This window comes from Lontra canadensis, unplaced genomic scaffold (assembly GCF_010015895.1).
Source record: "Lontra canadensis isolate GAN:19392208 unplaced genomic scaffold, GSC_riverotter_1.0 scaffold113, whole genome shotgun sequence".
In the NCBI taxonomy this organism is placed as follows: Eukaryota; Metazoa; Chordata; class Mammalia; order Carnivora; family Mustelidae; genus Lontra; species Lontra canadensis.
Window position 1 is genome coordinate 2109717 of NW_022631107.1, and position 17038 is coordinate 2126754.

Consider the following 17038-nt stretch of genomic DNA (forward strand, 5'->3'; position numbering starts at 1 on the left):
AACGGGGAATAATCCCACCCAACTCCCCCGTTCCTGTGGGGAATAACTGAGAGACTATACAAAGCCCCTAGCAAGGGCCAGAGCTACAAAAATTACCCAATAAACTTAATAGGATAGTCTAAATTTGTTAGCAATTAATACTGCTAAATTCAAGGTTGTTCATCCGATGTTAGAGGCAATGGGTTTCAGTGGCCCATCCACTTAATTCCATATGGTCACAGATACCAACGTGTGGCGATGCTGGACCCAAATGGAAGTGCCTGAAGATGGCCCACCTTGCCAGTCAGGACCTCTGCAGTTTGTTCTAGCCAGAACCTCTGATTAGGTCCCTGCAGAGTATTCTAGGTTATCTCACCAGAAAGAAGGCATGGGACCAGCAGATTCCTAAAGCAGAGACAACAACCGGCCACCAGAGCTAACTGCATAGTTTCCATTTTTGTGCTTGATCCCTGACTTACATACATGACCATACTTGCAACGATAACTAGTCTCTTTCATCTTCATTTAAGACTCCATTGAAAAGCACCAGCTTTATTCCTGCTCTCCAGTGTGTCCTGGGACTAAGGGTTTTTCTAAAGAAAACCACCCTGGCGTTGACAGGCAAAGTCCACCACCCACAGCCCTGGCAGAAGGACAGCTTCTCAGAGTCAGCCTAAATCCAAACCAGCTTTCCCAGCCCCAAGAGGAACAGACTTGCTGTGAGCCTCTTATGCCTTAAGCTTTGTACTGAGACCATCAGAAGGGGAGGGACACAGAGGACCGACGTAAATCTCAGCTCCAAAGGTTGGCTTCTAGCTCAAGTTCCTAGTGACGCCTGTCGTTGGTGCTTTTTTCCCTTTGCCTAAATATGTCCTTCCAGAAAGCATCCCTCTCTTACTTTCTTCTTTCACCTTCTCCAAATGAAGAAGTGTTCAAGAAAATTCTTTTAGGCTGACAGCATCCAAGGCAAATATACAAGTCCCCAAGAGATTCCTTTTAAAGTAGGCGTCGTGCTGGAGAGAACAGTGTGCAGGGAAGCTTTATAAGAAATCTAAGGGAGTGGTTTTTAGAAGGAAAAATACTCCACGAATGGGAAAAAGGTGACTTCCATTTCTGTGCTACTCCATCTCTCGTGATGCCTCTTATCCCAGGTCTAGGCAGAGAGACAAAGCACGGACACAAAGCAGGAAACAAGTCAATTCCCCCTTCATGCAAAAACAGATGACTTGCCCAGAAAGACTACATGCCAATGTATGACTCCATTTAAATAATTATGGTCAAGGAACAGGCAAAAGAGACTGATGGGGACAGAGACCAGAATAACCAGAATAATGGTTATCCTTAGGGGTGAGTACTGACAGAGCAGGGAAAAAGAGGAAGGTTTCTGAGATACTGGGAATGTTCTATATATTGATCTCAGTGGTGCTTTCACAAGGATACAGAATAAAAATCTGCTGAGCCATCTAGAAATACCTATGTACTTTATGTATGTAACATTTCGATCAGAAAGTTAAGAAAAAATAGATGCATGCAAAGCAGTACATGTTTTGTGAAGAATGAAAGAGAATTAGTCTAGGAAAGGAGCTTTGCTGTTCACGTACCATGAACGTAAGACGAGGATTAACTAAGCCCTCTGAGCACTTGAGCACCTGAGCACCAGTGAAGTATGTTTTTTTTTTAAGTATGTATTTTAAATGACGCCAGGAGAGGCAGAAAGAACTGTGGCAGACACACCTGGCTCAGCCCCATTCTCATCTACCTTCTTTCTTGCCTCTTATACAATTAAATCTGAAAAGCAAAATGCTCAATTTCCAAGTGTCTCGGCCACTATGAATAGTCAAAAGACATGGTCCAGGCCAATGAGACAAAAGCAGACATCTACTGTAGTTGAGGTGGGGTTCTGGGAAAGCTTTTGCTTTCCTTACAATAGACAGAAGTATGATTGGTAGATGGAGGCACAGCAGCCACCTTGCAACCAGGAGACAGTAAGTCACTACGCTATGGAGACCAGAATCCATCAAATGAAAGAAAGTAAACAGTCTTTAATGATCATTCAGCTGTTGGCCAGCCCAAGATTGACTACCTTCAAACCTTTTATTGTCTAAGTAAAGGAACTCTCGTTGGTTTAAGTCAAGATTGCTTTACTAAGGACGCCTGGGTGGCTCAGTTGGTTAAGCGGCTGCCTTCGGCTCAGGTCATGATCCCAGAGTCCTGGGATCGAGTCCCACATCGGGCTCCTTGCTCAGCAGGGAGCCTGCTTCTCGCTCTGCCTCTGCCTGCCACTCTATCTGCCTGTGCTCACTCTCACGCTCTCTCTCTCTCTGACAAAAAAATAAATAAAATCTTTAAAAAAAAAAAATTTAAAAAAAAAAAAAAAAAAAGATTGCTTTACTAGTCTATTAATTATAGCCAGATTCATTCCTAATGGATGAAGAACTGAACTATTACTATCAGCTCCCACTTCCTGTTATTCCCCAGTGCCAGGTACTCTGCCAAGCTCTTCCTACATATATCCTGTCCTACCCTCCGAAGAACCTGCTGGGGCAGGTACTATGATTATGCCCATTTAAAGCACTGGAAAGTGAGACCTGGAAAAGACCACAAAGCTAATTAGTGGCAGAGTTGAGGCTGGAACCCGAGTTCATGGAACACCGAAGTCCTTGCTGAACACCGAGACCTCCCCAAGACCCAGGCCCCCAGAGTGGCTGTGCCAGAGAGAAGTGGAGAAACTGAGAAAAGTTGTTTACCCTCCCCAAAGCTCAGCTCCTTACCTACAGAGAGTGTGAGGAGGCTCAGATCATTTGGAAGCACTCTGTAAACACAAAAGTGTTAAGCATCTCTTGAATTTACACACCAGTGTTTATTCCTGTGGCTGGAATACATGGAATGTGAGAGATCAAGTTACCAAGGTCGTTTGTGCTTAAATGCCCCTGGTTTCTGTTGTACCTGGCACCAACTCTAACAGCCAAGATTAGCATGACCTTTCCCTTCCTGCCTTCTTACTCTTCCACTGTGCTCAGAAGCAATATGGACATCGAAAGAGCTGTCAGATAGCAGTGGTATTTGATACACAGTGATCTGACTTAGAATCAAACCTCCCAAAGAAAGGACTGATTCTGCAGGAGTGTCACCAAAGGTGGGATTTGGGAAAATGCCTCAGGAAGGTGCTCAGGCGTGTCCGCTTGGGTCCGAACACCTTTGGCTCTGCCACAAATAAAATGACGTTGTATCGTGTCAAGGCTACTGTTTGGCAAGTTTGATTATCTGTGTGCTTTTCACAATGGATTTAACAGTTATCCAGCCTGAAGCTTCTTCCCCGTCAGGGACCATTATCCTGTCGCCGACACAGCAGGTATTGCTCTGGTGTTGAAAAAGGAAATTGCTGAGATGATATAAGACAGAAGGAGGCTTCCCTCCGAGGAGCCAGAGTAAAGTGACAACAGTATATTCTGTCCCCTGACGGTGAAAGGAGCCAGTGGTTGGAGATGTCAGCTGCTGAAGAAGGTGACAAGGAAAGGTTCTGTAGTTAGCAGAACTGCAGAAAATACGAACAGTCCACAAATTTTGATAAGCAGGTTAGGAACGTGAAAGATGAAATTCAGAAAAGTAGGAGGTAATGAGCATCAGTACAAAACCAAAACAGTCCTCAGGTTTTGAGTGGTCATAAATAAGATATTCCTAAGAAACATAATCCCAGGGAAAAAACAAAGAACAGATGAATATAATGGACTGAGCTATATATTACCATATTCAACATAGCAAGGGAGAATCTGGACATGTTTTCAAAGGAGATGAGAAGAAAATAGAGGGCACAGACCCCACTATGACTGCGCAGGATGTTTCCATAAGGTGAATTTTCAGAGGACATGTTCAAAAGATGGAAGTGGGAGGCGGGGGGGTGGTTTATGCTGGAGAAAGAAAAAAAAACAAAAAACAAAAACCCAAAGATAAATACAAGAGCCGAGAAGCTGTAAAATCCTTGCCAAGAAGGTGAAAAGTCAAAATGAGCTGATGCTAATGGAGAATGTCCAGGACAACGAAAGGGGCTTTAGAAATCATGTTCAGAGCATGAAGAAGACCAGCTGTTAAGAGGTGATAGAACCAACATAACTACCTGATTCCGACTTCGCTCCAACCTTCCGGCTAGGGAGAATGATGTACATGGAGGAGCGAGCATTGTTCTGTGGGAACTGATGCCTGGGACAGGGGAAGGGGACTCCCTTCCAGAGTTTTGACCTGCCACAGCTCTGAAAGCTTCCACAGGCAATACAGACCTCTGAGAGTACCATCAGGGAGACAATGGGGAAGGGACTGGTGGGGACAGACCAATGCTCTTCTGATTTGCCAAGGAAGAGAGGATAAGAGGAGGGAAGGCAAAATTTGAGACTGAGTTATTGAACAAACAGTTCATGAGTGCTTAGAACAGAAGATGATGAACTACAGGAGTTAGCATAAGATCTGGAAGGCCACATGCAGAAATTCACTGCGGGCATCATGCACCCAGACTTTTGCAGGGCAGCTGGCAGAATGGATGTATAAGTGGTAAGTGTACGGTGGTTGTTTCATGGTTTGTAGGTTAAAAAACAGAACTCAAGGCTGTTGATTAATTACTTGCTAGAACCAGGACGGAGCAGTACTTAGGGCTGAGCCCAAAGAATCATGATGTTCTGGTGTAACAGATTTGCATTTCAGTCCAAGCTGGGAGTCTAGCTGGTTGACTGACAGCATCCATGGTCAAGAACAGCAAGCACAGGCTGAAATGAAGATCGAAAATTAATATGACAATTGTTAATAAGGACAGAGGTTTTAAAAATATTAAGCCTTGGCCTATGTAGAAGACTTAGTATATTAAATTGTCTGTAAACTCAGCATACAGCCAGAGGTGATTTATGTGGCTTCCAAAATAACAACCACACTAGTAGATGGCTCAACAGGAGCAATGAGAATGTAGCAGGAAGGACTGCTGGGAGGGGGTCAGACAGCATGCGGAGCAGAGGTCAAGACTGGGCTCTGGAGCCATACTTTCCTCTACTTTCATCCCAGCTTGCCACTTACTAGCTGTGGAAACGTGGCCCAATGCTTAACACCTCTACGCATCGGTCTCCTCATCTATCACACGGGAAGGAAGATAGCCAATAGCAATCTCATGGGGCCATTTTGAGGACTAAATGAGATAACATTTATAGAGTGCTTGGAACAGTGTTTGGCACATTGGAACCACTCAGTGAATGTTACTAAAGAAAGAAAAAGGCGAGGGGGTTGGGACAGTAAGACCACAATGAGAAGGTAGATCATAGTAGTTTAAAAAATGAAATATGGTGTATGTGTGAGTGAACCCAACTTGATTGGTGCTGGTCCATTCTTTTCCGGCCCAGACATATAAGAGAAGCAGTAACAGTCCCACTGCATTCTTCACAGGCTGAACCTCAAACTGAGTGCTGTGTTCAGTCCAGGTGTCACATTTGGAGAAGGCCACTGTCAACAAAGACAACAAAGGACCAAACCCAAGGAGGCAAGGGTTCTCCCAACCTTGTGTTATGTACGGTGAATTTTCAAAACTTGTGACCTAGTGACCAGGAAAGGAAGACCATGGTCTTCAAATATGTGGCTTTGTTTTGGGCAGAACAAGGCAAATCCCATGCAACCCGGGAGATAAAGGAGATGACCTGAAGGGTCTTACAGGGTGGCAGGTTCCAGCCCGGTCCAAGGAAAGCCCCTGTAAGTTGAGTGTACCCAACAGGGAAACTGCTGCTTTCTAGAACAGGGAGAACTGGCCTGGAAATCTTCAGTAGAACGTAGGTGGCTGGCTGTCAGGGATATGGGAGGTTAGGTGAAATCACTTTAAAGGTCATTTCTGACCCTAATATTCTATGATTTTAGGAGATAAAATGGTCCAGAGTAATTTCAGCTGCAGCATTTTTTTTTTTTTTAAGATTTTATTTATTTTTTGACAGAGAGAGAGGCCACAAATAGGCATAGTGGCAGGCAGAAGGAAAGGGAGAAGCAGGCTCTCCACTGAGCAGGGAGCCCAAGGCGGGCCTCGATCCCAGAACCCTGGGATAATGACCCAAGCCAAAGGCAGCCACTTAATCAACTGAGCCACCCAGGTGCCCCTCAGCTGCAGCATTTAGATGTAAGCCAGCATTATTCCCTGCAATGAGTCAGTAGGTTTGCCCTGCAGCCTTGGTCATGCCAAATGAGCATCAAGGGTGACTCTGATTAAAACCAACCAACCAACAAATACCTAAATGAACTAGAGGAAACTTAACTGAAGTTTACTCAACTACATATAACCGAAGGGAGATTGAGCCTAAGAATATAGGATTAAAGCAGTTCTTACTGCTTCCCTTATCCTGTTTCCAGTGTTGTAGTCTGGGGGGGAGGGTGAAGGAGAGGTGCATATGTGGTAAGCCTGAGCGCGCATCCTCATAAGCCAGGTTAAAAGGGCAAGGGCGATCATAACGAATCGCAAGCTGTCAGTCGGCCACAAACTTTCAGAACACAGGAATGCAAAGAACTTGGAGAAAAGGGAGCAAGAGAAAACCTTTTGGTACTTCCCTGAAAAAACCCCATGATTCCTCCTGGAAGGAGGCGAATAAGACAAACATCAGCTTCATCTTGTAAGGGAGGCCAGAGGCACTTTTTGAACACCAACAGCACGTGTGGTGCTGTGTGCCGAGGCCGCGGAAGGGCTCGTCTCATGAATCCAAGAGGAGCAGATGGTCTGTGGGAGCTGAGGAAGGACTTTTCCCTCCTGGGCAGAGGATGGCATGGTGCTGGGGACTGGAAGCCACAGGAGGTGGAGCCTTGCCTGGCTTTGCAGTCCCACACCTACCAGGATAGAAAACAGGGTGAGTAGTTGGGAGAACAGCTCTCTACCCAGTCTCATGGGCAACAGTGTACGATTTAGGTCTTCTATTTAACAGGCTGTGCAGTAACAGTAAGACCATTCACCAGAGCATTGTTTGGAAAAGCTAAACATAGAAATCGCCAAGATGTCCAACGGTTAACAGGTAGTTACATAGTGAGTTGTGGAACATTCAGAAAAAACCTACATGTGTTGATAACAGAACAACACTGAGGATTGTATTATTAAGAGAAAAATGGAAGGTAGAGCATGTAGTGGAAACAAATTCACATACACACACACACACACTCATGCATATATACTTGTGCTTGAGGGATGCTTTCTTGGAAATGAATCATCTCTAGGTGCGTGGTTACACCACAGACACAGTGGAGATGTCTTCCAGGCCTCCAGTGCTAGAAATGGCGCCTTGGGTCCCACCCAGTGCCTTGAGGACACCAGCTGCCTCCTGCCATAATTTCACCTTCCATCTCTCCTTCAGGCATTGCTAACCGACCCTGCTAAAGCTGCAATGATGTTATGAGATGTTATAAAATATCCAATGATTTCCATAGATCCCTCTTTTTTAAAAAAATTAAGATATAATTCACATACCATAAAATTTGCCATTTTTTTAAAAAGTACAATTCACCGGTTTTAGTATACTCATAAGGTTGTGTAACCATCACCAGTACCCAACTGCAGAACATTTTCATCACCCCAGAAAAAAGATCCCACACCCCTGACATTCAATTCCATTCATTTTTTCCAACGTCTACTTAGATCCTTTTCCCATTTTTTCTCCCCTTGCCCAATTGAGTTATTTGTCTGTTTATTACTGAACTCTAAGAGTTTTTTATATATCCTGGATACAAGTCCTCTCAGATATGATTTGCAAATATTTTCCCCCATTCTGTGGGCTGTCTTTTCACTTTCTTGATGGAACCCTTTGAAACAATGAAAGACATGAAAACAATGAAAGACATGAAAAACAATGAAAAAAATGAAAGTTTTAAATTTTGATGAAGGCCAATTTATTGATTTTTTTCCCCTTTTGGTCATTTGCACTTTAGTTTAAGAAACTGGTGCCTAATCCAAAGGCCATGAAGACTCATACCTATGATTTCTGTCTAATAGTTTTATAGTTTCCGCTCTTACATTTGGGTCTTTGATCCATGTTGAGTTGGTTTTTGTATGTGGCATGAAGCAGAAGGTCTAACTTCATTCTTCTGTATGTGGATATCCAGTTGTCCCATGGCCATTTGTTGAAAAGACTATTCTTTCGTTCATTGAATGGTCTTGGCACCCGTCAAAAACAACTGACCATAAAAGAAAGAAGAGTTTGTTTCTAGGCTTTCAATTTTCTTCCATTGGCCTACATGTCTGTCCTTATGCCAGTATCACACTATGGTGATTACTGTAGCTCTGTGCTAAGTATTGGAATTGAGAAGGGTGAGTCCTCACCCTTTGTTATTCTTCAAGACTGTTTTAGCTATTCGTTCTGGATCCCTTGAATTTCCGTATGAACTTCAGGATCAGCTTATCCATTTCTGCAAAAAAAATAGGCAGCTGAAATTCTGACACTGGCTCCATAGGTCAGTATAGGGAGTACTGCCATTTTATCAATCTTCAGTCTTCCAACTTATGAACTACAAGATGTTTTTCCATTTATTTGGTTCTTCTTTAATTTCTTTTAGCAATGTTTTGTAGTTTCTGGTATATGTGCTGCACTTCTGTGTTAAATTTATTCCTAAGTATTTAATTATTTTTTATGTTATTATAAATGAATTTGTTTTCCTGATTTCATTTTCAGATTATTTATAGCTGTCCAAACACAATGGACTTTTATTTATTGATCTTGTATCCTGTAACGTTACTGAACTTGTGATTAGTTCTAAGAGTTTTTTGCAGGGACGATTCTTAGGATTTCCTGTATATAACATAATGTTATCTATGAAAAGAGACAGTTTTACTTCTTACTTTCCAACCTGGATGCCTTCTATTTCACTTTCTTGCGTAACTGCCTTGGCTAGAACCTCCAGTGCAATCTTGAGTGGAAGCATAATCCCTCTTTTCAATTCTTTCTCTCCTCAACTGCTGACATGGAAGAGGAAGAAGTATATTATAAAAGAGTACATTTTAACGTGTAGCAGAATATTCTTCTTTTGGGTCTTTGCAGCAGGTCCACGCAAATACCTGCATTATTTTTTGGTCAGCCATTCTGGGTCAGAACTATTGGCCAAAACACAAACAAAATGGCCATGTTAGGGGGAAGGATTCATTGAGGATGAGAGTTTTTCTCCATGGGAAACTAACATTCATTAGCCAAGAATGTAATGTATATCATGCTAGGACCGGCTAGGTGAATGAAATGTCCTCAGAGGACGGGAAAAATAAGAGTGAATTATTATAGATCAGCTTATGTATTCGAATTATTTTTTAAGGAAAATATTTCACAGGCAAGTGGGGTTATAATGAATCAGTGCCACACAGGGCAATATAGAAGTTTGCATATATACTTACAAAATAATTTTCAGAAGGATTCACAAGAAAATGCTAGCAGGGATTATCTTAGGGCAAAGACTCCAATGGTGGGGATGAAATTTTACATCTTTCTAAACTTGTTTGGATTTTCCTATTATGTGCTTTTAACTAAGCAGTGATTATGAACTGTTTTATTTTTTTATTTTTTTAGACTTAAAAAACCCTACCAAATATAATTGCAAAAATGAAACACTGTGTATAGTAAATATGTAATTAAAGGCCTATCAAGGAGAATTCCATCCCTCCCTTAGAAATACCTGAGTGATGAGTAACCAGGGAATGGTCTAGAAAAATGAACAGGGAGTGTTATTTGAGTTCAAATATTCAGGACATGTCTGTCATCCTTGCCGGGTAAAAGAAGTGAGAACTGAGGGAGTCCCTCCAACAGGAAACAGGAATTGAGTGGGCAGCTCAGGGGGATAGAGCTGGTCTTCGAAACAACAGGAAAGCGCAGATTCTGTTTCTGGCTAGCTGAGAGCCTTCAAGTTTTTCAGAAAATGCTGGCACAGCTACAGCCCTGTCCTGTCACGAAAGGGTAGAACATAGCTACATACTGTGTGACCTTTGGAAGTTCCACAAGCACAATGAGCATACTACATAGCTAGCTTGCTAGTGAGTGTAGTTCTAAAAAAGAGAACTAGACAGAAACAATGAGGGTGAAGGGGATCCCGGGCCTGAGGGATGGAGAATGGAGGTTAGGAAGTGCCAGATACACATGGAGAGATGTCAGGAACCATGCAGGCCAGTTTCAGTGGCTGGAACCCAGGTAAGAACTCTCGAAGCCATAGAGGAGGCAAGGAGTGTTTTCTTCTCAGAGTCATGGTCAGATTCTGTATAGAATGCCGGGAAAATTGTACGGAGTGGAGCCAGAGGGGACACCAGCAGGGCCCTAATGTAGAGATTAGACCAGAAGTACGTTCCAGGAAGGTATGAAGATTCCATTTGTCTCAGAAGCATTGCCAAGTTAATTCTTACCTCAAGCTATTAGTTTGAGCATCTTTGTTTAATGTTCAAACTTTTTGTTTGTTTGTTTTTGCTTTTAATCCCATCTTTTCATTTGTAACCAGGCACTCTTGCCTCCCTTACCCTCTCCCTTTTAAATATCCTCTTACCTTCTTAAGAAAACTACCTTTTGGGGCAGTCTAGGGAATTGCAAGCTTGTCAAGAGGAAAGGTAGGTGTTTCCAGGCTCTGGTGGGTAAAGAGAGAGGAGCAGGGTGCCTGTGTGGTCGCCAGGGGAGGGTAGCAACAGCGAAAGAAGAAATAGAAACCAGAATAAACCGGAAGAGAGATTGGGGCTGGCTGCGGGGGCTGGGTCCTTGTGACCTCTTTCACTCAGCAAACATTGACCAGGTGTCAGAGGGTCTAGATGCCAGCCCCTAACACGTGTTGAGTATTTACTATAGGATGAACCACTGGAAATGCACAGTACTGACCCATTTTGGATCCACCAAAAAGGCAATTCTCTGTGATTCAACCCAATACGTGTATTCTAACTGATTTGTGTGTATTCATCACATTATCCTCCACACTCACCTCTGAAGAAGACTGCTGTGTTATAATTCCCCTGTTATAGTGAGGACACCAAAGCTCATTGTGCTTGTGGAACTTCCAAAGGTCACACAGCAAGTTGAGGCGTCAAGATGGCACTCAAATCCAGGCACTCCGGCTTCCAAGCTTGGTCTCTAAACCCTAGACTACCCTCCTGGCTTGAGATCTGAAGACCTGCAAGCTCTGGAGAGAGCCCAGGTCTGCATTCTCAGACGGTTTTTCTCTAAAATGAGGCAGGACAGATCAGGCTTTGGCCAAGAAGGAACTGGGACTGTTGCCTTTCACTCTGTTATGGTCATACATAACAAACTTCACAAAGCCCACAAATTCAACCACTTCCTTTCGTGGGTCAGTCCTTATCTGCCAGCAGAGCACGCTTTACATCATATTGTTAGAAGCCTTCTTTGAAGCTGTATTGACACTTCAATCAGTTTTGAATATCATCAAGTGAGCCAATTGGGAAGAGCATCCCAAGCTCTTCTAAACCCAGGTGTGGCTTCCTGAAATGGCCACCCAATTCCATCTGGCTTGGAGACTCTGTATCTCTGATCACGCATGATCTCACAGGCTCGGTAATCTTCCCAGAATTCCCATTTCATTATGTTATTCCTGGAACTGAAAATAGCTCCTCAATGCCTGGACGGTCACATGCAAAATCTTGAATCTGGCCTCTAGGGAACTCCATTACTTAGCCTGTCCTTCCCTCGCCCCTTCGGTCTCACGGGTTCCTGACGTTTACCCTCTCCAGGAAGCTCATTCTCACTAATGGCGCATTTCCACAAATAATCTATTGTATATGCCTGCCAGGCTTTGCTCCTTGAATTTTCTTCCTTCCAGCTCTTTCCCAGTCTCAATGTTAGCCCTTCTTACCATCCCAGCTCAAACCTCACACCTTCCCAGTTGCCCTTTCTAGCTATGCCTACCAATAGTAACCTCTCGGTCCTAAGAACTCTGAGGACACAGCCTAGGGTTTTTCTATCCACTGTCTTGTGACCAGTATTTCAACTCTATGTAAATAATATAGAAATCTCAGGGACAGAGGCTGTGTCATCTATGACATTCATTTCTTCAACATGTATCAAGTACACATTCAGTGCCCAACCCTGTGGTAAACAAAGGTAAGGAAGACAGAGTCCCTGGGTTCAAAAGGCTCATGACCCAGAAGAAAGATGCATTAGGTTAGATCATATGAAACTGCTGTTTCCGTAGGTTAAAAATGGTCAAATATTGGCAACATAACGTGATTCTTTCTAAATATAATTGTCTAATGACATAGTACGATCGGGGATGGAGGTATAACCGGAGCATTTAGGAAGTAGAGATGAGGGTCATGTGCTTATCTTGTCAGGCGAGAGCCTGAGACTTCCGGAACACAGTGATATGTGTGCTGAATTGTGACGATTTGGAGTCATGTGACAAGGGGAGGCTATTCTAATAGAGACAACCTGAAGACAAGACAAGGAGGTAAGAAAGAACAGGTAGACAGTAGATGTTACGGGCTGCATTACAGTTCTTCAACACTTTTACGTGAAAGCCCTAATGCTGAGTACCTTAGAAGGTGACTCCATTTAGAGACAGGCCTTTAAAAGAGTGAGGTCAGTTAAAATGAGGCATTTCCTTGGTACCCTTTACAAGAAGAGGCGATGCAGATGTACAAAGGGACACCAGGAGTGCAGACACACTGAGAGGTTACTGCATGAGGACTCAGTGAGAAGGGGCAAGGAGAGAGGCTGCAGAAGAAGGCAAGCCTGTTGACCCCTCAATCTTGGACTTTTAACCTCTAGAAGTGTAACAAGTACATTTGCACATACTGGCCTGTGGTAGTTTGTTACAGAAGCCCTGGAAAACCTGTAGGCAGCTAGGGGGTGAAAGCAAACGATGGCAAGAGAGATGATCCCGGGGTCTGGGGATCAAGCCCTGCTTCAGGCTCTCTGCTTGGTGGGGAGCCTGCTTCTCCCTCTGCTTCTCTCCCTGCTCAGGAAAGCCAGGTGACAGAGATTCCCAGAACAGAAGAGTCATGAATAGTACCAAACAAAGCAGAGGAGTTGCAGTAATATAAAGACTGGAATATGTTTACAGAACCTGGTGATCAGAAGGGCAAAATGACCTCAGGAAAAAAGTAGTTTCCCTAGACTCATGACCCTGGCCCCTGGTCCAAAGTGATGGGAGCTTCCTTCTCCCTTCATATATGGATCCCTCCTTCCCTTCTTCCTCATGAGCAGAGGGTTTAAAGCTCACTTAGATATATGTAAGTTCTAGATTTGTGTCAATGTGTGCACATTTCCACTGCCACCTCTGGAACTAGAAATGTATCTCTAGTTATACTGAGACCTACAAGTTGTCTCTCAGGCTTCTGAGAAGTCAGAGAGCTGTGGATGTTGATGTGTTTATAGAATTGAAGGAAGAACATGGCTGATGGCTTCAGTTTTCCCTGGGGGATGAGAGGCAAGTGAGGGAAGGAAGAGCGGGGAAGGGAGGATGGATACTAAAGGCCATGGGGAAGGGAGCTGCCTAGGGAAGAGGGAAAGGATTTGTTCCCAGCCTGCAGGGCCGGTGGAGCCCGAAGTGGGCATACTGGGACTCTTGGACCCCAGGATGGAGGAGCAGCAGGGCCTGAGCCTCTGGGCTAGAGGTGGGTGTGTGGCAGCGACAAGGGACTCTCAAAGGAGGGGAGCTTTCCCACGAGGCAGATTTGGGTGGCTGCGAGTGGATGAGTTCCCAATGTGGGTGGGAAAATACTGCTATGTTTTTCAAGGATCAGAAATAAAAATTTTGAGGAAAAACTTCCGAGGTGAAAGCTTCATGTATACTAGAGGTATACACGTAGACTAATTTCAAAAGTCTTATTGTTTATTTTTAAAGATTTTATTTATTTGAGAGAGTGGGCAGGGGGTGCAGAGCATGAGCAGGGGGAGGCGCAGAGGGAGAAGCAGGCTCCACACCAAGCAGGGAGCCCGAAGCAGGGCTTGATCCCCAGACCTTGGGATCATGACCTGAGCCAAGGCAGATGACTGAACCACCCAGGCACCCCTAAAGTCTTACAGTTTTAAGTGGAACATACAGTGCTTAGGCATCATGCAAACTCACAGAGCCTGTGGCATGCACATCACATTTTGTACGTGGAGACTTGCCTACTTGGGGCTTCCCTGAGAATCATAATATGACCAGGGAATGAGGCACTTATGAGGAAGGCAGGAGAAGCTCTCTGCGCTTCTCCAGAGTTCTGTCGTCTTGTGAAAGCAGTAGCTAGGAGAAAGAGCCACACTGGATTTGGGGCCTGTCGGCGCCCCTCAACGTGATGTATTTTCACATTCTTGTCAGCATGAGCCCGACTTTAACAATGAATCCAGAAAAGGGTGAAGTGATAATAAATCATAAACAATAAAAAACCAACAGCAATTTCTTCTGACCCTGCCACCATAGCTCTTCCAGACCACAGGCCTGTCAGAGTAAAGCTAGCTAACTGAGTAAAGCACTTTAGAGAGAGAACACAGGAATCCTACAGTGCCCCGGGGACCAGAGGCACGAGAGCCTTGCAGAAGGCCCTTCGCGTCTTCCCGGGCAAGAGTCACCACTGCTGCAAGGTCAAGGGTGGGGTGGGGGTGGAAACAAGAGGAGAGCAGAGTGGTGGCAGCCAGGCAGAGTAGGATAGCAGCAAGATCAGCTTCGCCTGGCACACAGTTGTGTCCAGGGTCAGTGGACAAGTGAGGGAGAGTCGGAGGAGAGCCACTAGGGTCTGGTCTACGGGAAAAGCATCTTTAATAATTAACAAATGAGAAAAGGCGTGGAGTCAGTAATGTGACCCCCTAACCTTCTGAGCAAATCGCCAGGCCTCAAGAGCCTGCAGCCACGTTAAAGGCTTCCCAGCCAAGAAAGGCTGAGAAGGAAAACACAGGAACTGTTGTAACCAAATGAATCTCACAACCAAGTCAATCCAGGACACATCTGATGAGAGCCATGTTCAACACTGGATATATGGAAGACACGACTGGGAAACAGTTCTTGTAAATGACTAAAATTAGCAAGCCAGAGCCAAGTGCAATTTTAGTTTTTCCTCTTCTCACTTTGTTAATACTCCAATAACTGTAATCAACACAATGTCAGGTTTTCTTTTTTCCCTGATAGCTAGCAAAATAATCAGACACATGCACTCATGTGTCAAAAGACAAAGATACTTGGTCCAAGGATACTCTTCATTAACCTTGGCTTTCACATCCTTCCACCGTTCAAGATACCTGCAGTGGGTTTTTGTTTTTGTTTTTAATGGAGTTCCTTAAAGGCAGAGAGAAAGTGTGTAGGGAAAAGAAGGTCGTTTCCATCCCTGGATTCCAATTTCTGTTCTGCTCTAGATGGGCTGTGTGATGCTGGACCCCTTAATCCCTCTTTCTGAGCTATGAGTCATCTAAGTGAAGATGCTGACTAGCCAGCAGGAGGGATGGGGAAGGACTGGCAGCAGAGCAGAAGGAAATCCAGGAGAGTGTGACACAGAAGTCCAAAGAAGAAAGTGTTTTTAGAAGGAGGGAGTGGTCGACCATGTTGAAAGCTGCTACAAAGATGAGTAAGAGAAGTTTCTATTTTCTCTGTCAACACCAAGGAATGAGGAACATATCAAGACAGAAACCAAGACTTCTAAATTGTTCTTGGTCCATCATTTCAAGGCCATGGGCTATCTTAAGGGGCGGGGGGGAAACAGCATCTTTTACTGTCTTGTTATAAGTGACTTCTTTCCCAAGGTCTTATTTGCATATTACGCCAAAATAAAATCTGAGGATAAATTTTATAACTCTCATTCTTTTTTTTTTTTCTCTCACTTTCATTAATTTCTAGGCTCTCTATGCCCATTTAAGGGAGAATTCTAAAGGATGGGAGTAAACTAAACCTTGACTATATAATTTGATGCAGGTTCAGAAGCATTTCCTCTTCATTGTAAGCGCAGCCGATAACAAGAGTTTCCATACCGATGTGCAACAAATCTTCCAAATGTAGTCATTTCATGGTTAGCCTAAATTTAGGCAAACACAATTTCTGAATACTAAGAAAAAGAAAAACAAATGCCATAATAAGCTTTCCAGCACAAGGGTCTAAAAATAGCATATTCTTCTCCCAGCTCTACACACACAGGAAAAGCTCCTGGCCATCAGAGGCCGGCCGGGTTGATCACAGCTCTACCCAGTCCACAGAGAAGGCTCTCCGCATGTGCGCACTGACCTCCCCGTGTGTGGCTGGCCTGCTTATAACCCGAGAGCACATTTCATCAACTAACGTTCACGGCGACACCCCACCCTCTCGCCACACCGATTTCCCGAGCTCCCCAAACTTAACGTCTAACAAAACTGGGACCTTCACTTTTCCTTCCGATGTCTTGGCGGTCTCACCAAATGGCCTCACCATCTATGCAGCGGCTCAAGTCAAAAGCCTAGAATTATTCCGGACGCTCCCATCTCCCTCTTCACCACACTCGATGACCAAAGACCCACCAGAGTGGCCACACCCCACGCAGCCATGCTGCACAAAAGCACCAGCCAGCATCCCTGGAGTCAGGCTGGGCTCCGTGCATTGTCCTCAGACTTCAGTCTCAGTGGGCAGTCCCTGTGAATGGGGGCGGGGGGTGCTTATTTAAAAATAAACAACTGGGACACCTGGGTGGCTTAGTCAGTTTAAGCGTCTCCCTTCGGCTTGAGTCGTAATCCCAGGGTCCTGGGATCGAGTCCCACATCGGGCTCCTTGCTCAGCAGGGAGCCTGCTTCTCCCTCTGCCTCTGCCTGCCACTCTGCCTGCTTGTGCTCTTTCTCTCAGACAAATAACTAAAATAAAATCTTTACAAAACTAACTAAATAAATAAATAAAAATAAAAACAAACAACCGAACTGGTTCAGGCTGGCTTCTGCCCCAAAGATAGACAGGCCTTGACATCTACACTGGGGGGGCCACTGCTGGATGGCTGTCTCCCCACCTGTCTGAGGGCAGATTCCACACCCCTGGCTGTTGTGGAGAGGGGGCAGGACCAAAGCGTCTATTGTCACAACAATCGCAGTATTCCTGGGGCCGAGGCTTGGGCTTGCAGATAAGTAACTATTTAGAGAAATGAAGAAAACAAGCAAAGCAGAGGGGCAGAACT

The 17038-nt window shown here is 44.5% G+C and overlaps 1 protein-coding gene across 9 annotated transcripts in view; it reads right to left on the reverse strand.

Annotated features, from left to right (window-relative positions):
- AOPEP (aminopeptidase O (putative)) overlaps positions 1–17038 on the reverse strand; it is a 335338-nt gene that overhangs the window by 123342 nt on the left and 194958 nt on the right. The window contains exons 8-9 of one of the 9 annotated variants that reach the window (XR_004380639.1): positions 8291–8376; positions 4719–4733 (exon numbers count right to left, since the gene is read on the reverse strand). The exons of 4 other annotated variants lie outside the window; for them this stretch is intronic. Coding sequence is in view for 3 of the 5 variants with exons in the window: in XM_032840549.1 (XP_032696440.1) it covers positions 4637–4733 (97 nt within the window). In the remaining 2 variants the exon portion in view is untranslated. Of the gene's footprint in view, positions 1–4590; positions 4734–8153; positions 8377–16418; positions 16510–17038 lie in introns of those variants that run through there. 4 more of the 9 variants (XR_004380638.1, XM_032840549.1, XM_032840551.1 and 1 more) reach the window with 4 other exon arrangements.